The following is a 26,713-nucleotide window of genomic DNA, read 5'->3' on the forward strand; positions in this document are numbered from 1 at the left end:
GGGAGGGAAATGGGAAATTATTGTTTAATAGGTACAGAGCTCCTGTGTAGATGATAATAAAAAGTTCTGGAAGCAGATGGTGGTAATGGTTACAGAACACTGTGATTGTACTTAATGCCACTGAACTGTACACTAAAAAAATGGTTAAAATTATAAATTTTGTGTTATGTATATTTTACTGCAATAAAAAAGGTACAAGCAAAGAAAGGGGAGATGATAAAAAGAAACTTAAGAGGTATATGAATCAAATGCAATGTGTGAACCTGTTTGGTTCCTAATTCAAACACATCAACTCTAAAAAGAAAGTTTCTATGAAAGTTAAATATATTCATGATCTATGACTATGACCCAGCAATTTCACTTTTGGGAATATACCCACCAAAATAGGTGTTTAGGTTCACAAAAAAAAACCATGTACAAGAATGCTCAGTGTATAATCAAAAGCTATGAACTATCCAAATGCCTCCAACAGTAGAACAGATACATAAATTGTAATAAACTCAGAAATTTAAATACTACTCAGCAATGAATGAGAATGAAAGAACCCACTATTGCACACAACTACACAGATGAATCTCACAGACCCTGAGAAAAATAAGCCAGACATAAAGAATATGTGTGGGACTTCCCTGGCAGTCCCGTAGTAAAGACTTTGCCTTCCAGTGCAGGGGGTGCGGGCTCGATCCCTGGTCGGGGAAGCTAAGATCCCACATGCCTCGCGGGCAAAAACCCAAAACATAAAATAGAAGCAATATTACAACAAATTCAATGAAGGCTTTAAAAATGGTCCACATCAAAAAAAAAAAAACTTTGAAAAAAAAAGAATATATGCTGCATGATTCCATTTATGTGAAGTTCAAAAACAGGTAAAGCTAATATACAGTGACAGAAGCCAAAATGGTGATTACTTTGGGGTGGAGGATGTTTGTTGCCTGGAATGGAGCAGGAGGGAATCATTTGCAGTGAAGGAAATGTTCAATATCTTGCTCTTGGATTGGGACTTCCCTGGTGGCCCAGTGGTAAAGAATCCGTCTTACAATGCAGGGGATGCGGGTTCGAACCCTGGTCAGGGAACTAGGATCCCACATGCCATGGGGCAACTAAGCCCACGCACCACAACTACTGAGCTCGTGCACCTCAACTAGAGAAGAGAAAACCCACATGCCACAACTAGAGAGAAGCCTGCGCGCCGCATGCCTCAACGAAGATCTGTGTGCCACAACTAAGACCTGACACAGCCAAAAGTAAATAAATTAATAATAAATAAATCTTTAAAAAAAATATCTTGCTCTTGGAGAAGGTTACAAGGGTGTGTCATATGTAAACATTCACTGAATAGTGCACTTAAGATTTGTGCAATCTGCTGTATACACATTATATCTCAAAAAAAAAAAAAAAGACATAGGCCTAAAATGAAAAGTAAGCTGAAGCTATAACTTTTGTAGGTTTTTTTCCCATAACCAAAAAACCACATGAGGCCTTGGATCCCTTCACAAGGGTAGGAGGTTGGAACCCTTCCCCTCCCCCCACATGTCATCAGGCAAATCAAGGGGTGCGGTCTCAAGCACAGTTAGCGATCTTGGTTGAGGCTCTGGGGTAGACGGACAACGTCTCCCTTGGAAATTTACAACCACTAGCTCACCTCACACAGGTTTAGGACTTGAGATTATGTCTATACTACCTTGGAGTTTTGGAAATTCTATCGTCTGAGAAACTAACTCAAACTATCGACTGAGTTGGTAAAACTCCTAGGTACCACACAGGAGCAAATAAAAAGAGATAGGTTCTCAACTAAACAGACATGTGCAAATTAGCTCACAATCCAAAATATTAAAAACATGAAGACACAAGCCATCCTGAGCAAGATTTGACAGAGACAGCAAAGAGCAGAATTAGACCTCCAATTTCTTCAGATAATGGGACTGTTATAAAATATATTTTAAATATCTAAATGAAGAAGTAGAATTTAAAAAAGAGAAAGGAAGAAGATTATATAAAAGACCACATATATTTGAGAAAGAATAAAGAGTAACTTCAAGAAACAGATAAGTAAATTTGGGTAAATAGAAAATTCAAAGTAAGAGGGTAGAGAGTAGAAGTATACCCAAATATATTGCTAGGATAAATGTGAATAGACTATAATTACCAATTTTTTAAAAACAGAGATTTTTCAGAGTAGATTAAAAACAAAATCCAGCTAAATGTTCTTTATAAGAGAAAACCTAAAATAGGAGAACCCAGAAAGGTTGAAAATAACAGAATACAGAAAGATATATCTGGATAATAATAACCAAAAAGAGCTGGTGTAACTACACTGATAACAAACAAAATAGACTTTAAGGATAAAAAGCTTAACAATGATAAAAGAGAAAAATGGCCAGGAAGATATAGTCATTTTAAACTTGCATACTCTGAACACAGGATGTTAAAATTGGTCATTTAGTGCTGTTTCCGTTACAGCCAAGGCCCCAATGCTGAGAACAAATTCTTTTAAGATCCTACACATTATGAAAAAGGCAGTTTATCCAAAGGTAGCAGGTGAGGTATCCCTCAGCACATTGCCCACCTTGAGGTTATAGAAGGGAAGTTTGATCATTGATAGAGATTTGGTAGAAATAAGTGAAGGGAACTTCAAAAGAGCTACTCAGAGACCTTGATCCATGACCTCTACAATCGGGGAATAGAGGGGCTTCCCCATGCCTAAGTAGTCCTGAAACAAGAGGCTGGCTGGCTGCCCAAAAGGCACAGAAAGGTGTCCTGGGAAGAAGAAGCTGCATTTCCATAGAAAGAGAGGCAAAGGCACCTGTTTCCCATGGGTCAGGTTAGATCCCTTGAGATGGAGCCATCCTTGGTTGTCTTGAAAAGGACATTAGCAAGGTGACCCAAACCAGCAAGGTGGGTGTAGCTGAAGCACAAGGCAGGCAAGAAAGAAAAATGCCTTCGCTTTATGTTTTGAACAAAACATAAAGTGAGTGCTTTTGAGAAAGACTGTGTTATGTGCCAGGCCTCAAAAATGATTAGACAGGGTTCCTGTCTTTGTGCTTTTGAGCCAATGGAGGATAAATAGGTAATCAAATAACATCACTATAATGTGATGCTGAGGAGGTTAGGTGGGTGCCACTGCCATTGAAGGATTTAAGCTGGGGAGTTTCCACAATCAGCTTTGGTGGCAAGGTGGAGGATGATGGATATGACGGGGCCAAATATGGGGGCAGAGAAACCAGATAGATCACAATATCACATGCTAAACTCAAATGAGCATTAAAAGCCTGACCTGGAGTTCAGGCTTTTTGAGCATGAGCTACACGTTCTCCTTGCATGGCCCTTGCGATAAACCTTTCTCTGCTCAAAAAATAAATAAATAAAAGCATGACCTAAGAAAAGGCTAGTAGGTATGGAAAAGAAGAGGCAATTCAAGCAGAATCTTAGTAAGAGGCAAAATCTGGCTAAGCCCTAAAAGACTGACTGGGTTTGGCGATGGAAGTGAGGAAAGGAGGCCAGATGACGCCTAGGTGTACGGGTGACTTAAGGGGAAAGGATATGGTAGTTAAAACCATGAGTGTAGACGATATTGCCCTGGGAGCACGCACAGAGGAAGAAGAGCAGTGAGCACAGACAGGACCCAAGGGGACTCCAGCATGAGGCTGAGGACATTTTTAAGATAATGTCTAAGGTGTGACCCTGGGCTTGAGCTGTTGATACCTTATAAGTCTTTGGAGCTGAGGATGTCCAAAAAGCCCCCAGAATGTCTAAATGCCATGGACAGAGATTTCTACTTTTAGATTGCAAATTCACATTTTAGGTTTATGAGCCAATATTTCTATGAATAAAATATAATACATAAATGCATACCTCATTGAGTGTCAACATATCTTCTACTTTGGTAGCACCGCTTTCCGGCAGGGAAATTAACACCGTTTTGGCTATCTCCTTTAGAACTGTATCAATATGCATTTCACACAAGTCATTGATCTACCAATGAGAAAACACACATAGAAGAAAACTCCTCTTTCATCCAAAATGTCCTTGAGTTATAAATTGATTTAGAGGGCTATATCTGGAAACTTGCATCCTGAGCCAAGCATAATTCGGTGGGAATTTTAGGAGTACATCTGTGCTTGACATGGAACTGAAGTTTAATTGAGTAGCAACATGTGCCATAACATCATATGCGTTATCTCCTTCAGTCCTCATTCCAGCCCATGAATCATTACTATACCAGTTTTACAGCTAGAGAAACCAAGGCTCAGAGAAGTCAAGTAACCCAGGGAGGAACACACAGCTGGTGAAAATCAAAGAATCCTACTTCGGTTTATCTGACTCCCAAGCCTCTGGGTTTTGTCTATAACACCATGCTGCCACCACAGACAGACAAGCACATCTAAAAATATATGCATGTTTCATGTAGCAAACATATCAGAAATCAATAGACAGTCTCCAACTGGATGACTACCTCATCTAATTAACATTAGATGCCTTAAAATGTAAGCACTCCATCCTGCCATCTTCCACAGTCTACAACTATTCCATTTTCTAAACTACACTGTGGAGATGAACCATCATTTTAACATATTAAAGGCAAGGTAATTTGGGGACAAGAACAAGGCAACCCTAAATGAAAAGGCCCCAAATCAGTTAAAGAAACATAAAGCTTTTTTTTTTAACGTAATGGATGTCCTGTTAGTTAAAAGTCACACCCTTTAAAGAGCTTTCATAGATAATCAAACCATTACTTACAGCCTGAGTATTAATGTATGTAGTTTTTAAAAATGTATCCATCATACCTTCTTTAAGAGTTGATTGAACATATCCAAAACTGAGTCAACTTCTTGAAAAAAGCTTTCTAGTGTTAAAGATGACCACGTCAATATTGTGAGCCCTTGTCTCAACACAGATTCCACCTAGAAAAAGAGAAAAGCAGTTTCCATTATTAAAAAGGAGCATCTGCATTTATAAAACAGGCTGCCTTTTATTACTTGGAAATATTATAGGCTGTATTTCCTTAATTCCATTTCCCCTCCATTATACCTAGTAAAGGTGACTTTTTGTTTTTAACCATCTTTGGCTATCCATAAAGCAATCATGGATTCTTAGAAAGTGCTCATTATTTAGATTTATTTGTTTTTCAAAGGCAACAAAACTTAGACAAGAAATCATCCTGTAGGGAAAATAGAGCTATAAAGTTGAACTAGAAAGAGGGTTTTGGCAAGAATCGATGTTCTAAAATCCATAATCTGTAGAACTGGAATCTAATTTTAAACGACAGGGAAGTCAATATAAACCTTCAATATTACCAACCTTTTTCACTTTAGGGGTCATCAGATTGACAAATACAGGAGGCACTTCCTGACATAACTCATCATAATACTGCAGAAGACCCTGTTAAAAGTCAAAATGGCATGTTTTACTTTATTTTAAAACAACAGTCATATTTTGATTCATACCCGGAAGGTTTCATTTTACCTGTTTCCTCATAGCCCTGAAAGATGGAGGCTGACTATTTGTACTAATTTGCTGTACTTTTTCCTCACCTGTAAATTACCTGAGCATCCCCTTTAAACAGTTAAGTCTTTGGAGATTCCTAGATTTACATTTTTCTTAATTATTATTTGTCTTTCTAGATTTATGCCGTTTTAAATGGTTTGGACAATTATTTTTTCATTATGTCTGTCATTACACATTTTCACCCTTTCTGTTGCCTGTCTTCTGACATATTACAGCGTTATCACTGATGCCACACTTGTTTTCTTGAATCAGAATAAATGTACACACAAAGCTATTCTATTTTTAGATATTTTTTACAGATGAACCATGATGATCAATTTTTTACCATTTTGTAACTTATTGCACTGTGATGGGAGATGCGGTTTCAAGTTAATTCTTCCCCAAATTAGTAATATTAAACTGTAGCAATGATTACTTAATAGTTTCAAAGTTATTAATTCCTTTCCTCCCTTTCTCTTACTTGTAGTTGAACTTTTTTTTTTTTTAATATTTATTTATTTATTTATGGCTGTGTTGGGTCTTCGTTTCTGTGCGAGGGCTTTCTCTAGTTGCGGCAAGCGGGGGCCACTCTTCATCGCGATGCGCGGGCCTCTCACTATCGCGGCCTCTCTTGTTGTGGAGCACAGGCTCCAGACGCGCAGGCTCAGTAGCTGTGGCTCACGGGCCCAGTTGCTCCGCGGCATGTGGGATCTTCCCAGACCAGGGCTCGAACCCGTGTCCCCCGCGTTGGCAGGCAGACTCTCAACCACTGCGCCACCAGGGAAGCCCTGTAGTTGAACTTTTATTTACACTTGACACTTGGCAAAGGACTTTGACTTTCATAATATTATTCAATACTAAGTAAAATCCTGTAAGATTCAATGCGCGTGATATTAACCTTAATTTATAAACAGTACTTTGACATTCAGTCATGTAAAGTTGCAACTAACCAGTACGAAAACCTAGGGCTTTTGACGCTGAAGCCAAGTTTTCACAAAGCCAACGCTCCCCTGAGGTTTTTTAAAGGAACATTTATTTATTTATTTACTGGCTGCATTGGGTCTTCCTTGCTGCACGTGGGCTTTCTCTAGTTGTGGTGAGCAGGGGCTACTCTTCGTTACGGTGCATAGGCTTCTCATTGCGGTGGCTTCTCTTGTTGCAGAGCATGGGCTCTAGGTGTGCAGGTTTCAGTAGTTGTGGCTCATGGGCTCTACAGCGCAGGCTCAGTAGTTGTGGTGCATGGGCTTAGCTGATCCACAGCATGTGGGATCTTCCTGGACCAGGGATCGAACCCATGTCCCCTGCATTGGCAGGCAGATTCTTAACCACTACGCCAACAGGGAAGCCCAGGTTTTTAAATATATATATATGTGTGTGTATATATATGTATATAATATTCTGGTAAGAGCTAAAATTATTAAACTCCTAGAACAAAGCATATGCATACATCTTTGTGACCTTGGATTTGGCAATGATTTCTTAGAAATGACACTAAAATCACAAGGGACAAAAGATAAAGTAGATAAATTGGACTTCATCAAAATTTTAAAATGTTTGTGCTTCAAAGGATACTATCAAGAAAATGAAAAGAGGGGATTTCCCTGGTAGCGCAGTGGATAAGACTCTGCACTCCCAATGCAGGGGGCCTGGGTTTGATCCCTGGTCAGAGAACTAGGTCCCGCATGTAGGCTGCAACTAAGAGTTCACATGCCACAACTAAGGAGTCTGTGTACCACAACTAAGAAGCTGGCAAGCTGCAACTAAGGAGCCAGTGAGCTGCAACTAAGGAGTCCTGGAGCCGCAACTAAGGACCCCGCCTGCTGCAACTAAGACCCAGTGTAACCAAATAACTAAATAAATATTTTTTTAAAAAACCCTCCATTCTTAATTTGCTTGGCTTATAAAAAAAAAAAGAAATGAAAAAACCCACAAAACAGAAGAAAATATCTGCAAAACATATATCTGATAAAGGATTTGAATGTATAATGAATTCACAACTCAATAATAAAAAAGACAAATAACTCAAATTTTAAATGGGTAGCAATTCGAATAGACACTCCTCCAAAGATCTACAAATGGTCAATATGCACATGAAACCATCCTCAACATCAACAGCCATGAAGAAATGCAAATCAAAACCACATGGAAATACCACTTCACATCCAAATGATGTTTAAATGAAAAAGACAGATATTAACAAGTGTTGGCAAGGATGTGGAGAAAGTGGAACCATCATCCACTGCTGGTGCATATATAAAATAATGCATGAAGCCTTTTTGGAAAACAGAGTGTGTCAGTTATTCCAAAGGTTAAACATAGAGTTACAAAGTTAATGAAACCCAGCAATTTCACTCCTAGTTTATATTCCTAAGAGAATGAAAACATATGTCCACCCAAAAGCTTGTATACAAATGTTCACAGCAGCATAACTCATAATGCAAAAAAGTGGAAACAACCCAGATGTCCATCAACTGATGAACGGATGCCTAAAATGTGGTAAAACCACACAATGGAATATTATTTAGCCATAAAAAAGAATGAGGTACTGGGCTTCCCTGGTGGCGCAGTGGTTGAGAATCTGCCTGCCAATGCAGGGGACACGGGTTCGAGCCCTGGTCTGGGAAGATCCCACATGCCACGGAGCAACTGGGCCCGTGAGCCACAATTACTGAGCCTGCGCGTCTGGAGCCTGTGCTCCGCAACAAGAGAGGCCGCGATGGTGAGAGGCCCGCGCACCACGATGAAGAGTGGTCCCCACTTGCCGCAACTAGAGAAAGCCCTCGCACAGAAACGAAAACTCAACACAGTCATAAATAAATAAATAAATAAATAAATAAAAGAACGTGAATTTCTTCAAAAAAAAAAAAAAAAGAATGAGGTACTGATCCATGGAACAATATGAATGAACTCTGAAAATATTGTGCTAGGTTAAAGAAGCGAATCACAAAACACTACATATTGAATGATTCCATTTGTATGAAATACCCAGAATAGGCAAATCCATAGAGACAGTAAGTAGATTAGTGGTTGCCAGGGGAAGATGTAGAAAGAGTTGGGGGAACATGGGGAGTGACTGCTAATAGATATGGGGTTTCTTTTGGGAATGATGAAAATGTTCTAAGATTGATGACGATTGTGCAAGTGTGTGAATATACTAACACCATTAAATTGTACACTTAAAATGGATAAATTGTATGGTATGTGAATTATATCTCAATGAGCTTGTTATTTTAAAAAAATGGTTTTGAGGGCTTCCCTGGTGGCACAGTGGTTGAGAGTCTGCCTGCCAATGCAGGGCACGCGGGTTCGGGCCCTGGTCTGGGAGGATCCCACGTGCCGCGGAGCGGCTGGGCCCGTGAGCCACAACTACTGAGCCTGCGCGTCTGGAGCCTGTGCTCCGCAGCGGGAGGGGCCGCGATAGTGGGAGGCCCACGCACCGCGGTGAGGAGTGGCCCCCGCTTGCCGCAACTGGACAGAGCCCTCGCACAGAAACGAAGACCCAACGCAGCCAAAGATAAATAAATAAATAAATAAATAATTATTAAAAAAAAAAAAGTGGTTTTGAGAATCTCTATTCTAATACTCTGATCTTTTTTGTCGTTGCTCCATTTTACTCCACAATGTTGAAAATCATTTTCCACTCATGTCATTTTACAGTCATCCTACTTCATTAATTTATATCTTACTAGTATCATTAAACATATTACAAAATATAATGCACTTAATCTATAAAATTATAATATTAAGAATTTTTTAAACTCAGTATTCATCATTGTTGTTATCCAGAAGTCTAAATCTGATTCCTGATAATCCTTTCACTTCCTTCCCTTTTGTTTGCATGTCAGTATTTTAATGCTATCAAGAGTTGACAATGAAACAGAATAGAGCCCAGAAATAAACCCATGCATATATGGTCAATTCATTTACAAACAACCAAGAGTATACTAAGAAGTCAAAAATATTCAATGGTGAAAGGACAATCTCTTCAGTAAATGATATTGGGAAAACTGGACAGCCACATGCAAAAGAATGAAACTGGACCACTATCTTATACTGTACACAAAAATAAACTCAAAATGGATTAAAGCCTTAAATTTAAGACCCGAAACCATAAAACTCCTAGAAGTAAACATAGGGGGTAAACTTCTTGACATCAGTCTTGGCCATGATTTTTTTGGATTTAACACCAAAAGCACAAGCAGCAAAAGCAAAAACAAATAAGTGAGACTACATCAAACTAAAAAACTTCCTCATTTTGTTTTCATCAACTAAATGAAAAGACAACCTATGGTAAAATACTTACAAATCATATATGTGATAAGGGGTTAATATCCAAAATACATAAAGAACTCACAAAACTCAATAGCAAACAATCCAGTTAAAACATGGGCAAAGGAACTGAACAGACATTTTTCTGAAGAAGACATAAAAATGGCCAATAGGAACATTAAAAATTGTTCACCTTCACTAATCACCAGGGAAATGCAAATCAAAACCATAGTGAGATACCACCTCACAACTATCAGAATAGCTATTATCAAAAAAAGATAACAAAAAAACAAATGCTGGTGAGGATGTGGAGAGTAAGGAACCCTCAGGCACTGTTGGCAGGAATGTAAATTGGTGCAACCATTATGGAAAATAGTATGGAGGTTCCTCAAAAAACTAAAGTAGAACTACCATATGATCCAGCAATTCCACCTCTGGGATTTTATCCAAAGAATATAAAAATACTAATTTGAAAATATATATGCACTCCAATGTTCATTGCAGCATTATTCACAATAGCCAAAATATGGAAACAACCATCCATCAATGGATGAAGGGATAAAGAGGTGATATATACACAACGGAATATTATTCAACCATGAGAAAGAAGGACATCCTGCCATTTGTGACAACATGGATGGACCTTGAGGGCATTGCGCTAAGTGAAATAAGTCAGACAGAGGAAGACAAACTGTATATTATCACTTATATGTGGAATCTAAAAAATCCAACACAGAGTAGAAAAGTAGTTGTCAGGGGTAGGGGAAATAGGGAGGTACTAGTAAAAAGGTACAAACTTTCAGCCATAAGACAAATAAGATATGAGAATCTAATATATAACATGGTGACTAGTTGATAACACCGTTATCGTACAATTGAAATCTGCTAAGAGAGTAGAACTTAAATGTTCTCACCAATATATATATAGTGATGGATGTGTTAGTTAACTGACTAGATGGAAGGAATCCTTTCACAACATATATGTATATCAAATCATCACGATGTACACTTTAATTATCTTACAGTTTTATTTGTCAATTAACCCTCAATAAAGCTGAAAAAATTAAAAGAATCAACATAATAACAAATTTCTCCCCAATGCTGCGTTAGCACAACTGCAAAGGTATCTTTTTCTTTAAAAAAAAAATACAAAATACAAAAAAAAAAAAAAAACCTCTTTCAAAATAACTAGAAAATAGAATCCATCTTACCTGCAAGTACAATTTATCTCCTTTCAATTTACTTTCCAATTTTAGCAATCTCTTTGCCTGTTCTGGTACATCCAGCTTCATTTTTATCATGCATTTAGTTTCCCGAACAACTTCCAAAATTTTGGGATCAAAATTAACCAGCAACTTCCCTGTTTCTGGATGTCGCACAAAAAGTGTGGCTTGCAAAGCTACAAATAAACAATTATTGACATAACTTATTCTAGATTTCTGCTTCCAGCCCTGTTTACATGCCTGTCTTCACCATTGAACTACTGACTTCTTAAGAATAAAACAATAGTTTTGGATATCCCAGGTGCTAAGGCACAGTATCTGATACACAGTCAGTGCTCAAAACTTAGATAAACGAATGCAGAGTATCTGCAAACTATAAAATCAGATCCAGAGAGGTAAAAATGGACCAAGAATGGTTAGCCTTTGTGCTATGAACTGCGATACTTTTCTGAGTGGGTCTAAAAGGGCTGTAATACAATGTCAGTTTACTTTTATGGATTGTGATTTAACCTCTGGGAGAGAGAACTGGAAGATGTGCCCAACTACAAAATATGACACACTTCATAGATTTCAAACACTTTTGTACACCTAACTCCAAAGTGGCTTCTTTAAGGAGGTTTATCTGACTTAAATCGATACCTAGGCTCAATATCAGTAAGAAATATTTATTAAACACCATTGAGTTGTGAACTCCTAGAATGTAGAGGAAGATATTTTTTAGTCTACATCTGAGTTACTACATGAACATCATTCATATAAATAGGCACTTTCAGATATGTTTTTTATTGAGAATTGAAATACATAATCCCAAATGGTTCATGCTGAATAGCCTTAGATCATTTGTTATCCTAACATGAATTACTTCTAGAGGCATAATAATAACACACTTATAGACTTATGTGCTAGCTTGAGTTGCATTTTATATTAACAAACACTGCTAACATGAGAATTTGACATGTATCTTCCAAGTCTCACATTACTTCACAGACTATGGCTGCATCAAATTTCTAGTAAAACAAAATAGACTATATATCCCTTTGAAGTTAGTTGACTTTTACTCAACAAATAAAATTAGTCTTGATATGATTCTTAACAACGCTGGTTTCATGAAGATTTCAACTAAAAACTTTACCCAATTCATTTGGAATCTTTTTAAAATTTGGCTAGAAATCATGTATCCTCCCAAGTAAATTCCAAAATAATGTTGGGACATTCCAGTAATGAAATTTGTGTTCCTCAAGGCAGTACGGAGCTTTCTTGACAGGACAAAATGGTCAGCAAGACCACTAATAATAATGACAGCCAGGAAGTCTGCTCCAGGATTGAGTGAACATTCTATGTGAATCATGATTAGAGAAACTTTATACAGCAAATCAAAAGGAGGCCAATACTCGTTCTCCAATTATTATTTCAAGTTTCTATATGGTTAAATATAGTTACATCAATATAACAACAAGAAGCCTTCCAGAGCAATTCATTTCCACTAGCCTGTGTTCACATGAAAGGCATGTTTGAATCCTGGCCCTGCCACTTCCTAGCTCTGTGATCTTGGGCAAGTTACTTAACTTCTCAGTACCTCAGTTTCCTCATCTGTAAAATGAGGATAATAATAATTCCTCAGAGGGTTGCCATGAGAATCAAAGGAGGTTGTATATGTAAAGTGCTTAGACACAGCCTGGCACATGATAAATATTATGTAAATGTTAACTATGACTGTTATTGAAAGGACACAAAGATGAAACAAACACAGAGAGTATTCCTGAAATGTGTAGGGGAGATAAGACAGAGCTATAAAGCAACAAATGTCATGATAAAGTGTGGGGGGCCCTCTGGAGGAGGAAGACATTATTATCGGCCAGGAAGAATAAAGAAGGGCTTTATAGATCAGGAGATTGTTGAACTTTTTATGGAATGTGTGCAGATAAGAGGAAAAATCAGCAGGACAAAAACAACTTAGAAAAGTGCATAGTATTGTAGAAGCAAAACAGTACATGCTCCATATTTCAATTGCTAAAAATGCTCTTTGCTCTCTTCTATAATGTGAATTGTAAACTTCTTTTAATGCTCCTTTGAGACCGTTGCTCCATTAGCAGGTTTTCATTAGGATCCATAGGGACCTACCATGCGCATTACCCAGAAACAGCTCGCCTCTTAGAAGTGGTGTATTTAAGGCTTAACTAAGGTGCCAGTTGCGAAAACATCCTGCAGAGTTGAAGCCCTGTCCTCCAGGATGCAGTCATGCAGTGGATCAATGGCCTGTATATAGTGCTGTGTCCCCAACAGCTAAAGTACATGGGTCTGGAACCAAGAGTCAGAACTAGGAGTGGCCCCTCTCACCATCACTCCCAGTGACCCGACCTCCGAATTTGTGCTTCCTATGCCTGCCATTCTGTGTTCTGCTGAAGTGGAGATCCTGGTGTGGGAGGGAGAAACTTTCCTACCAGGGGACACAGTCAGGGTTCCACCAAGCTTACGAATAAGAGATTAAGGTAAATATGAGACAAAGCAGGAACCTGAACTGACCAACAACTGAGCCCACACAATAACAACTACATCCCAGGTGATGCCAGCATAGATGGATGATGGCTTAAAACCATCCATCCCCCCCACACACTTAACTCTTCCCAACACCTTGGCACCCTTCAGAGGTACTTGAATGCAGCCCTAATACTCTTAATTTAATGGAGATCAGAACTGAAGTTAAATTCAGTTACAGGAAGAGAAAGAAAGGGAGGGAGGGAGGAAGGAAGGAAGGGAGGAAAGGAGGAGGGAGAAAGGAAGGAAGACAAGCAAGCTGCAATTCCTTCTCCTCTGATTAGGACTGTGATTTGAATCTATAGCATGATAAAACTGGATATAAAAACCTTCCCAAATATATGGAGAAGAATTAATAAGGAGTCTTGTTATTTACTTTTAAATACTGTTTTTCAGGAGAAAGTCATAATCTTAGTATATCAACTTTAAGCTCATGACAATTTCTGCTTATAAAATCAGAATATTATTAACTGTAAAGAAATAAATAATTGTATCCTCCCCAAATCTAAGTTTAACCATCATACAGTTATATAAAAAGGATGTAAAAATTCTCCAGAACCACAAACTCATTCAAAATCTCCTAACACCCGCTCTGTAGTGTCACTGCAGTCTTACACACACCATACTGTAACTGTGAGATCTCTTTGATCCAGGCTGTATGATAGACCACCTCAAATTCCACCAGAACGTAGGAAATTTTATTATACTGACGAATGACAGCTTTGCCTTCTGCACTTGACAAAATTTCCGAGTTTTTCTGTTTTTTAAGGGAAAAACAAAGATTTATTTTTAAAAGTCTGCTGATTGTTTTCTTATCCAAACCGTAAAGCTATTTACATTTTAAATGACATCAAATAATGATACTACCCATTTAGATTTTACCTCAGACAAAAATCAGAGATGAGGAAGGCCAGACAAGCTAGAGATGGAAGTAGGGAAACCTGATCAGTAGAAAGGGGAAACTGGAAAAGGAAATAAAGGATTTAAAAAGAGAGGTCTCTAGGCCTACAGCCGGTCCCAGGCACTGAAAGTCTCCACCTCCAATTCTCTGTTCCCCCCCCACTTTTCTGGGCAAGATACAATGAACTGATTTTCCTTGAACTGTGAATATCAGGGCAAATTCCTAAATTCCAGCACCAAAAAAGAAAGTAAGTATAGATTCCCTCCCTCCCTCCCTCTCCCTCCCTCCCCGCCAAATTAAAAAAAAAAAAAAAAGTAAATATATATTAAAGAACAGAAACCAAATTTCTTTATGAAGAAATTGAACATTTTTTTGTTTTGATTCACATATTATCAAAAACAGGACAATCTCTGCTCTGTCACTATAAAGTCAATAAACAATTGAGTCCCCATCCTGGCCTCTTGTCTAAGGTCACCATTTTAATTTTTTTTTAATATTGAGAACAATAAAATAAATGATAGCAGCCAAACGGAAACAACAAAAACTTAATATTTGATAATGCTTAAATAATAAAATTATTTGCAGGACTATTGTTTTGTAGCTATTTTGTTCCATGTTTAGGCCTAAAACATAACACCAGGCAAACCAACTCTGCTTTGCTACTCTGTCTTTTTAAAAAACAAAGCAAAAAAAGCAAAACAAACAGAAAAGAACAACAACAACAAAAAACAAAGAGAAGACAAACTGGCAATTTCAGAATGCCAACAAGGCTTAAGACTATCCTGGTGTTTTTCAGAAATCTAATAGTCTTAAGGACACAGAGGATGAATGTACTCTATTATACTCTGCTCTTGGTCTCGGTCCAATACACAGGAATATACTCTTAGTGCATCCTAACCTTCACTAACATATATCAGTGACCTATCCATCCACACATAGAAGTAAGTTTCAGTACTAGGCCTGTGTTCTATTATTTTCAAAACAATTATTTTACAAAAGAGAGTGTCCTGTTTATTAAGCGTCATAAATTTTTAAGATTCGTACCCTTAGAGATTAACTATAATTAAATGGGATTATCTACCAAACATGAAAGAATTGGCTTAGTCTCTCTCAAGCATATTTGTAAACTAAATTTCCTTTGCCCAGTAAAAGAATTAGCTCTAGCTACTTTACTGGACACAAATGTTACAGGATAAAATATATTTCTTGTGTTAAAAACCACCATGATCCGCATACTGTAAATTTAACTATTGGCTTACAAAAAAATAGTTGATGGGCTCACTTATCCGGCGATAGAGCTGCCTCACCCAAAGGATCTTTCCTGCTATAGGAGGCATGTTGCGAGCAAGAGGTGGGTCATCTTTTTGAGAATGATAAAGCTGTAATTAAAGGTCTGGCATTAATGTTTGAAATTCAATACAATGGAAAAGGCAAAAATATATATAGCTATATTTGTATTGATGTTTTACCATTATTCACATGTTTTATACACAAGAGGTAGTCAATAAATACGTAAATGCACTCCAGAGATATCAACCTGAGGCTCAAAAACTATGATGATTACAATATACAACACTTAATTCTCTCTTAACCCTTACTTCCCATTACATGTATACATTTTTTTCTGCCTTTTATCCCCAAATTTAAGGATGTATTCAAATGCTGGAGCTTGGGGTTGACATATACACACTACTATACATAAAATAGATAACTAATAAGAACCTGCTGTATAGCACAGGGAACTCTACTCAGTACTCTGTAGTGGCCTTTCTGGGAAGAGAATCAAGAAAAAAAAAGAGTGGATATATGTATATGTATAACTGTTTCACTTTGCTGTACACCTGAAACTAATACAACATTGTAAATCAACTATACCCCAATAAAAAAAAATTTTTTTAAGTAAAATTTTAAAAAAAATGAGGAAGAAGGTGGTCTTCTCCCACTCCCAACTTTTCCTTTAATTATAAAACTGTTGCCCACTAAGTTCTCTGTGCGCGGCACCCTCTGGCCCGCCCACTTGTAAGCCTCACAAGCGTCCTATTCTAATAAATCACTTCTTTTCTTTTTTATAAATTTATTTATTTTATTTTTGGCTGTGTCGGGTCTTCGTTGCTGCGCGCGGGCTTTCTCTAGTGGCGGTGAGCAGGGGCTACTCTTCGTTGCCGTGTGCGGGCTTCTCATTGTGGTGGCTTCTCTTGCTATGGAGCACGGGCTCTAGGTGCGTGGGCTTCAGTAGTTGTGGCACGTGGGCTCAGTAGTTGTGGTTCACAGGCTCTAGAGCACAGGCTCAGTAGTTGTGGCACACAGGCTTAGTTGCATGCGTGGTCCGCGGCATGTGGGATCTCCCCGGACCAGGGCTCAAACCCGTGTCCCCTGCACTGGCAGGTGGATTCTTAACCACTGCGCCACGAGGGATGCTCTAATAAATCACTTATCTTAAAAAAAAATTAAAAAATAAAGCAGGAGCACACAGCTACATTATATCTGTCATAATATTCTCCAGAGCCCATATTTTGATACCGAAAAATATTAACTTAAACGGGCTTTCCCATGCATACATGAATGCTGTCATAAAAAAACAGTTCTTAAGAGCAAAGGGGTGTGATCTGGCTATCCAGGGACACACACTGTCAGCACCTTCTCCCATAGAGAGAGGAGCATCAGAGATACTCAGCAGTGAGAGGATTTGTCTGATAAGCTTGGCACAAGATAATGATGGCAAATACTACCAGAATATTTTTTCTTTTTGTACTGAAGTACCATTCTACTTACAAATATGATACTTGCCTTCTTAGTAGCTTCAAGTTCAGCCACATAATACTGAAGAATAAGCTCAATGGTGTGGTTTATTTCTAATTGAAGACAGGGAATGTTCAGTTTTTGGAATCTAAAAGCAATTGAGGGTGAGTAATTTAAAAATAAATGAGAAACACACTTAAGAATTGCTGCAATCCTAAAAATCCATTCACTCATTTGACAAATATTCACACCAGGCCTCATGCATTGCCCTAGGTTACAGTGATGGACAAGACAGGTGTGGTTCCAGCCCTCTTGGAGCCAATGATTACCTTATGGAAAAGGTAGAGATCGGTCAGGAGTGACATAAATAATTATTTAAATTACAAGGGTGCCAGAAATGCATGTAACAGGGGAACCCAGCCAAGTCTGGGAAGTCAAGAAAGACTTCCCTGAAAAACTGACATCTGAACTGAGATTAAAAAGATGAGTGGGGAGCTGGCTTAGCAAAGATGGAGGGGAGCTCATTGACTGTCCCCCTGCCAATATTACTGCTCACGTCATCCCAAATAGGCATAATGATATAATGATTTTGTCAGCCAAATGTCACTTCCACTAAGAGACTAAGTTATGCATAGGAAGTACTAGAACCATAACTTTCTGATAATAAAATGAGTTGACACCAGCATACCATAGGTAAAAAGAGAGAGACAGAGACAGAGAAGTCGCCAAGAAAATGGTACTGCCATCTGTTTGTACAGTACTGTCACTCATCAAAATCATTTTATGTCTGTTTCGACTCTTATGATGGTCTCATGAGGTAAGGTTTCACAGGTATGATCCAGCATTAGAGAGATGGGAAAGTCAGACCCAAACCCAAAGTCAGACCCAAACCCAGATCCACTAGCTCTCAGGGGAGAATTTCAAAACGGTCCCTAACATGGGGAGTGAGCCCTCCCTGAGCTGGAAGAAAACGGCCTCTGGTCCAGCCCATCCTTCTAATCCAGGCTTTCCTGCCCTTTAGGGGAGCACCGCTGTCAGGACTAGAAGGAAAGGAAGCTGCAGAAGCACTCAGGAGGAAAAACAGAAAGTTTGAGGACCTACTATTCTTAGATAATTTCACTGTTAGAAATCCTTTCAGTATGCAGAATTAAACATTATTTGTTCCCTTTCCAATAACACTTACGAAATTAACCTTAACATATTACATAGCTGGGGGAAAATATGAAATCATTTCCTTATTGAAAGACTTTCCACTACAGAAAAATGCAATGAAAAATGAAAATGAAAATGAAAAATATCATACCATATTTCAATTTTCACCAGTCTATTTAATGGTAATTGGAAGATTACTGTTTATAAGTTTTAAAGTTTACATAGGAGAGATTTCCAAAATTTTTTTGAAATTGTTATTTTCAGATATAAAGTTATCCCACCTAGAAACTATACTGCTTAATGCATTATAAATACCTTTGAAGCAGCTGAAGAGCCTGCTGAGAAGACAAAATTTTTCCAAAAGTACTGTTCATAAATGCCTGTATTTGTACCTGAAATGCAATAGTAATGTTTGAATGATTTTTTGAGTTAAGGAGAAGATTAGTTTTGTTTAACAACAATGAATGATTCTCCTACAGAATCAAAATATGAGCCTTAAATACATCTACCATCTAAGCATCTAGAACCTCATTGTCTGGTATGGTGGCCACTGGCCACATGTTTCTACTGAGCGCTTAAAATGTCACTACTTCTAAGTGAGATGTGTTATAAATGTAAAATACGCACAAAACTTCAAAGACAGTATGAAAAAAGAATATAAAATATCTCATAATGGTTTTTATTAGTGACATGTTAAAATGATAATATTTTGAATATGCTGGGTTGAATAAAGTATATCATTAAAATTAATATCACCTACTTCTTTTTACTTTTATGCACATGGCTACTAAAAAATTAAAATTATATATGTGGTTTGCATTTGCTGCTCATTATTTATTGGATGTTGACCTAGAGAATTTATGAAAGGGGTGAAAGTCCCTTACAAAGTACATTTTTTTGGGAGATTTAGGATTTCTTAGCATGTCGGTAGAGCAGTGTAATGACACTATAGACACCCAGGGTGAACAGGTGTCATTTTCTAACACTGCTGCTCTCAGAAACCTCTTTGTCACGCTAAGGAGGAATAAGAAGCCCAAAACGTTCTTCCAAGACTCCCACCATCCCAAGCAGTGAACTTCAAACTCCTGGTGCCCAACTGATGGAACTGAAGCACTCCGCAAATAACTTTCACTTATAGATTATATTGGTACTGTCTACAAATACATACTACACCCATTAATCAAACATTGGAAAAGGAAGAAAAGTTAAAACACTGACATATCTTTTTAAATACTAAAAACTTAATATGGCCTCTAAATTTACTGAAAGCTAAACTTGTATCTAAGACCACAGTAAAGGTTTTATAACACATAATCTTATTAATGAATCATAAAAATAATTTAAGCAATACGTTTTTTAAAAAACACAAATTCCCACCGCTATCAAGATATAACTCCCAAAACCAAACACTAAAAGTAAAAAGTAAAATATATCTTCCTATCAGAGTCTAACTTTCAAAAACTGAAAGGAAATCTGTGTCAAAAAGAAAAAGTGTTGTTGCTAGAATTTTAGGATCTTTTTAATTTATATTGCACAAATTACATGTAATATAGTTTTTAGAGAGTCTTTAAAAAAAAAATGAGAAAAAATACATCATTCTCCTCACCTTCTTGGCAAGGATTTAAGACTCAGCAAGTGGACAGGGTATATTCTTGTCCCTCTCCGTGTCTCCAAGACATTCTGCAGCAAAGAGGAGACCATTCCCTGGGGCTACACCTGGGTTAACAGTTTTCAGTAAGAGAGTAACTGAGGTCATATTAACCCAAAAGGTGAGAAGGAAACCTGTTACAGTCTCATCCCTCTGGTGTCCCTTCAGCTACAACAGACAGGAGGAGGGTCTTTTCAGAGTCGTCCTCTAAGCTGCAGAGAGAACGTGGCCATAAAGCGCAGTGCCAAGGGAAGAGTGTTCCATCGTCCTAATCTGCTCTCAAATCTTCTCACACTGAACAAAGAACAAGGCCTACAAATTCTCTCTTACACTGGAAAAGTGACACTAGTCCTTGGCACAACAAAAATCAAATATATTTTTTAATGCACATTAAAAATAAACCCAGCTACAATAAGCCCTTTGGGCTTCTGGTTAGTTACTGATATCTTTTATTGAATAAGCTCATTTTTCATTAAAAAAAAAAGATAGAAAATATTTTGTGGACTGCTTAGAAAATTATTCACGCTGGCAAATATTTTTGATCAATTTGCAAGAGTAATTTGTAATAAATAGTAAATATGTGAATTTCAGTACTATTGATTACATTTCAGCTTTACTAAATCAAAAGTATGTATAATTACTTACCTCTAAGGCCTTGATTTTTGCCGTGAAATCTAAGAAATCCATGTCAAATTCTGTCCTTCTTGGATCCAAAATATCATACTGCTTTTTCTTAACCCCTTGATATATATTTTTGAATTTTATTGCCATAATGTCTACTCCCTCTATGGGAGAATTGCTCAAGGCTGAATATGTTTGCACAATAGTTATCATTTCTGTAATCTTAAAAAGAAAAGTGTTACTTTAGTTTAAAAGTTAGAAATTAGCACCCTTCCCTAGAATTAACTCTTAATGAATCAATGATTTTTAAAAAACCAGCCAATAAACAGGCTTTAGAATCATTTAAGGTAAAACCAACCAGAGGAGATAAAACAGAAGACAAATCTCTGTTCCAGTCATTACTACTCTTAGGCTATTTAAGACAGAAGATGTTCTGCCATAAGTAGAGAGAGTTTAGAGCCTTTCTCAGAATCTGATCACCTTGTCTTCCAAGAGGAGGTGGGGTGGTGAGGGACAGTGAGTAAAAGTCCTTGCAGATGTCTAAATAGTTTCAGCTTTTTGTTCTTGAGAATGTTCTGAAAATCGTTTCACTGGATCACTGGATTCAAAAGTGTTACCATTTTTCTGGCCCTCACCATAGTTCTGATATGTAACACTAGCATAATTCCACATTCAGGTAAAGGAAAGGTCCCACAGTCCTGAAAGATGACCGCAGTCACTTCTGACCCCTAAAGAACCCTGGAAAATCCTCACAATGAACTTTATTTCAGAAACAGCTGGCTCCATCTCAACGTACCAACACCACCTACTTCACCAAAAAAAAAAAGTCTTTCATGTCCACAGGCTACTCAGTTCCTTAATATTCATCAGTGATTCCCCATTTTGATTCCTGCTCTGGAAAACAATGCTCAAAGCTTCCCACTCCTTCGCTTCTCTCCCACAAGTGTTCAGGGTGAGAAGAAAACTAAAGACAGAGCTCTGGGAAACCAAATTCACCAATATTGGGAAACCAATATTCACCAAAATTTACATGGCAGGAACAGGAAGAAGAAACAAGGGATATTATACACACTTAATCCTGGTTCTTTAGGGCAGGCTAACACTCAATGCACCAAGTCTCCACCTACCAAAAAAGATGCATTTCAGGCACCCTAAGCTGACACACTAGCACTTTCCTCCTCACTTGTTCCTTAAAGAACCCCAACATCTCTGCCCAACTCTGAGGTCTTGGTTCTCCAACACCAAGCTCAATCCTAATTGTCCTTTGACTTTCGCACTTGGTCATCCTGACATCTGAATCTGAGCTTTCCCTAACAGGCTCTGGCTTAGCCTGCCCTTCTGTCTCTCCTCTTCAACTATTTAAGAGCTCATAGGGGTGGTCCAACAGTGGTCCCTGCTGTGCCCACTCAGCAGGGGAAGCCCACCAAGGCAGTTCAGTAACTATCTCTAGAGGATTATAAAAATTCTGGCCACATTTCAGGGTAACCCCATCTTTATGAATCTGGACACCAACATCCACCAATTACACCTGGGAGAGATGCCAGTCAGCCAAGGAATTCTTAGCACAGGGGAGTTGGAATAACCTAGTAACCAGGATGCACTTCACGTAAGGCCCCTAGGGAGTGCTGCGTTGGCTCTGATTGCTGAGCCTTTGTGGCATGAAGTTGTATCCTTAAGACTACAGGCAGGGCTTCTCCAGAGGTAAGGCAGTGGGAGAAGCTAATGTAGCTCGCCATTATTACCCACTCCCTCTAGCATCAGGAATGCTTGGGCTGCTGCTTTACAGATGGATGTTCATTATGCCCAGCATTAGACCTGCCACCAAAGATCTTTACTGCACACGGGCTAATAATTAAGGTCCAGCCCGGAAACTCTACCAAATGTAAAACTGCACCCAAGTTAGCAAGGGCCCTCACTCCTGGAAAAATTAACAGTAACCAGGACGCACCTCCAGGTTTACATTCTAATGGTTTCAGAAATGTTAAACATTTCTGTGGAACAGGTCCTGACCAATGGGGCTTATTATTCATTTGACCCATGCCAATATCATTCTAATTGGACATTTGTCCCCAAGAAATCCTCACTGTTCACAAAACAGCCTCACACAACATCTTCCCAGATGCAGCACCAAAAGCACAAGCAACAAAAGAAATACTTGATAAATTGGACTTCATCAAAATTTAAAACTTCCTGCTTCAGGGAATTCCCTGGTGGTCCAGTAGGCAAGACTCCATCCTCCCAATGCAGGGGCCCAGGTTCGATCCCTGGTCGGGGAACTAGATCCCGCACGTATGCCGCAACTAAGAAGTCCGTATGCTGCAACTAAGAGCCAGCATGCTGCAATGAAGATCCCACGGGCCACAACTAAGACTCAGCGCAGCCAAAATAAATAAATAAATAAATAAATATTAAAACAAAACAAAACAAAACTTCCTGCTTCAAAGAACACAATCAAGAAAGTGAAAAGATAACCTGTAGAAAGAGAGAAAATATTTGAAAATCATATCTGATAAGGGACTTAAGACCCAGAATATATAAAGAACTCTTATAAACTGAACTCTGAAAACACAAATAACTAAATTTAAAATGTGCAAAAAATTTAAATAGAAATTTCTCCAAAGAAGAAATACGAATGGACAATAAGCATTTAAAAAGATGCTCAACACCATTAGTCATCAGGGAAATGCAAATCAAAACTGCAATGAGATGTCACTTCACACCCACTAGGATGGCTAAATTCAAAAGACAGATAATAAGTGTTACAAGGATGCAGAGAAATTGGAACCCTCATACATTGCTTATGAGACTATAAAATGATGCAACTACTTTGAAAAACAGTTTGGCACTTCCTCAATAAAGGTAAACATGGAGTTATTATCTGACCCAGCATTTCCACTCCTACGCATATACTCAAAAGAAATGACAACATATGTTCACACAAAAACACATACAGATGTGTTCATAGCAGCATTAGTCATAATAGCCAAAAAGTGGAAAAACCCAAATGTCCACCAACTAATGAATGGATAAGTAAAATATGGTATATCCAAATGATGGAATATTATTCAGCGATAAAAAGGAATACTACAACATAGATGAACCCTGAAAATATTATACTAAGTGAAAGAAGCCAGTCACAAAAGACCACATTTTGTATGATTCCGTTTATATGAAATGTCGAGAATAGGCAAATCTATAGAAACAGAAAGTAGATTAGCAGTTGCTTAGGGCTGGGTAGAGGGGAGAATGGGGTATCACTACTAATGGGCACAGGGTTTCTTTCAGTGGGAATGAAAATGTTCTAAAATTAGATGGTGGTATGGTTGCACAGTCCTGTGAATATATTGGAAAATATTGACTTGTACACTTTAAATGAATACATTATATGGTATGTGGATTATATCTCAGTAAAGCTGCTAAAGAAACAAACAAAAAACAGCCCCACTCAGTAACTTGGTTTTGTTCATCACCCATATTTTCCTATCCTGGCATGTATAGGAAATGCCCTTCAACTTGTGAAATGCCCCCCACCAATTTCCAACAAATGGTGAGCAGACTCCTAACTGTTATCAGGACCTAGGGAGTTGGCAGAATGGTGGGGCCGTAGGGAGGGTGGTACCTAGATGATATCTTTGTAGGCTTTGCAAAGGTTGACTAGAAGAAGCCTCTGATATGGGCTGCCTTGTATCCCCTGGAAAAACATCACTCCTCTCCAGCCAGTCCTAATCAATGAATGAATCAAAGGTGCTGAAGTTTCTAACCCATATCTGCCCAGCAAAGACATCGCCCATACAATGTCTATGTTTAGACCATATATACTGGCCTAGAAAGAGAAGGTGCTCACACATCCAGATATGACACAACTACTGGGTTCTGCCAGATGTTGCAGATATGTCACTTCACACCTTTACTCAGCCTGATACAATGGTTAAGAGCAGAGGCTTTAAGTTCAAGTTCTATAGGTAAAGATAGAATTGAGGTCTCAAGAGAAGTAAAAGTCTGCAATAGCTTTTGTGCGACTGGCAGAAGATAGTAATTAGGAATGAAAAAATAAGTTATAATAAAATGCAGTAATCTATGAGTAATACTGGATGAGTCAGATCAATAGTAAGACAAGAGATCTGGAAAAATAATTCTCAATGATGCTACATAAAGTATGAAATAACTGGAAAGGTATGGTTGGTAGTGGCAACTGTGGCTGCACGACGCTTACCTTCTCCAGTCTTTTGCAGAAAGCTTCAAATTTTCCAAATATATACATTTCTGAAACCTCAAAAGATTTTTCCCCTGAGGATTCTAAAATCTGTTTCCTTGTTTTGTGAAAAGATGTCTGATATTCCTTGAATAGAAAAATGCAGTCCTACGAGAGATTTAAAAGGGGTATATAATACATAGTGAGACACTTGTTTATGAGTGAAAAATTCAAAAATTCTATCCTCACACAAAACTGATCACATCAACCCCTCAATAGGGGCTGCTGCTGTTAACATTAAAAATTCAAGTTCTCTGTCCACCCATTGAAAATCAATACAGTTTTTTTTTCTATTTTACAATATAGTCTCATCTTCTTTATTCTCGTTATTATTTCCCCTTAACTCTTATCCTTATCAAAGTTACCACATACACTATTTGTTGTCATGTTTTCATGGCTAATTAGAGCTCCCAGGAGGCCAAAAGTTATGTATCAATTCTGTCTATTTTCAATTATCTATCTAGTCAGTTGGCATCTTTTAATCAGCATTATTCACATACAGGTATAAAAAACATTAAGACTGTGCAATACTAATTTATCATCCAACTGTCATTTCTCCATGAGGAGATCATAAAGTCTTTGATGGGTGCATTGCTGAAATCCTAGTATTTGACTACAGCTATACCAGGTCAGTTCAACCAGGCTAAAAAAAGAGGACATTGTCACTAGGGTCCAGTAGGAACTCACTGTCATGTCCAGCTAACCAAACCATCTTAAAAAAAAATAATGTTAAACTTTTTCAAAGCCACCAATGGCCAGTCAAATCTTTAACATAATGCCAGCTCCCTGGTTCTGACTCTTCCATCTCCCTCTTCACTCTGTAAGGACCTTTGTGATTACACTGGTCGCACTTAGATAATCCAGGATAATCTCCCCATCCTTAATTCCTCCTGTAACCTTAATTCCCCCTTGACATTTAACATAACATATTCACAAATTCCAGGGATTAGGATGTGGACATCTTTATTCTGCCCACCTCAGCCACTAAATTAGAATTTCTGTGAGTAAGACTCAGGAATCCATATTTTCAACCAGTTTCCCAGGTGATTCCTATAAACATTCAGGCTTATATAACTAGTCTCATACCTACTTCTAGCTATGATACACCTCCCCACCTCTCAATCTCTAAAACAAAATCATTACTCTCTTTGAGGTCACTGATTATTTTTCACTTATTAAACACAAGTTTAAGGACTTCCCCGGTGGTTAAGACTCCAGGCTCCCAATGCAGGGGGCCCGGGTTTGATCCCTGGTCAAGGAACTAGATCCTGCATGCCGTGACTAAAAAGATCCCGCATGCCACGAAGAAGATCTCGCATGTACCAACAAAGATGCCAGCACAGTCAAATAAATAAATAAATAAATATTTTTTTAAAAAGAAAGTTTATTGGTGCCTACCATATGTTAGGAACTCCTTGAGATGCTAGGAGTACAGATAAGATCCCTACCCTCCTGGAATATGCCATCTAATAGGAATTACTTTTCTATTACTTCTTCTTCACCAACCAATTCCTTCCTGTTGGACAGATAACATCCTGAATAACAATTCTTCTCATTGCTTCCTCCAACTCATCTGAAAATTATTCCCCAAAACTATACAGTAAAAGTTTCCTGGAAAATTTTCAGATGTAGTAGAAAGCGGGTTACACTAGAACGCAGAAAACCAAGCTTTCATTTCTAATTCAGTAAGTAAATGGCTAGTGACTTGAAGCATATTAAAACAATTATGAGAATAAATTGCTAAGTTCTATGTCAAGAGTCCTGGTTTCTGCCAATTGGTCAATTTGGGGGGAATGATTTCTCACTCCCACTCCCAAAATTAACCCTGGAGAAACTATAGAGGGAAACATGGAATCCAGCAAATAACAATTAACAACAAAAACAGAAGT

The 26,713-nt window shown here is 38.1% G+C and overlaps 1 protein-coding gene across 1 annotated transcript in view; it reads right to left on the bottom strand.

Annotated features, from left to right (window-relative positions):
* DNAH8 (dynein axonemal heavy chain 8) overlaps positions 1–26,713 on the bottom strand; it is a 329,367-nt gene that overhangs the window by 264,617 nt on the left and 38,037 nt on the right. The window contains exons 12-21 of the mRNA XM_059938771.1: positions 24,786–24,932; positions 20,597–20,794; positions 18,619–18,695; positions 17,200–17,299; positions 15,672–15,791; positions 14,133–14,268; positions 10,965–11,152; positions 5,299–5,379; positions 4,785–4,901; positions 3,853–3,972 (exon numbers count right to left, since the gene is read on the bottom strand). Of these exons, the coding sequence (XP_059794754.1) occupies positions 3,853–3,972; positions 4,785–4,901; positions 5,299–5,379; positions 10,965–11,152; positions 14,133–14,268; positions 15,672–15,791; positions 17,200–17,299; positions 18,619–18,695; positions 20,597–20,794; positions 24,786–24,932 (1,284 nt within the window). The remainder of the gene's footprint in view (positions 1–3,852; positions 3,973–4,784; positions 4,902–5,298; positions 5,380–10,964; positions 11,153–14,132; positions 14,269–15,671; positions 15,792–17,199; positions 17,300–18,618; positions 18,696–20,596; positions 20,795–24,785; positions 24,933–26,713) is intronic.

This window comes from Balaenoptera ricei, chromosome 11 (assembly GCF_028023285.1).
Source record: "Balaenoptera ricei isolate mBalRic1 chromosome 11, mBalRic1.hap2, whole genome shotgun sequence".
In the NCBI taxonomy this organism is placed as follows: domain Eukaryota; kingdom Metazoa; phylum Chordata; class Mammalia; order Artiodactyla; family Balaenopteridae; genus Balaenoptera; species Balaenoptera ricei.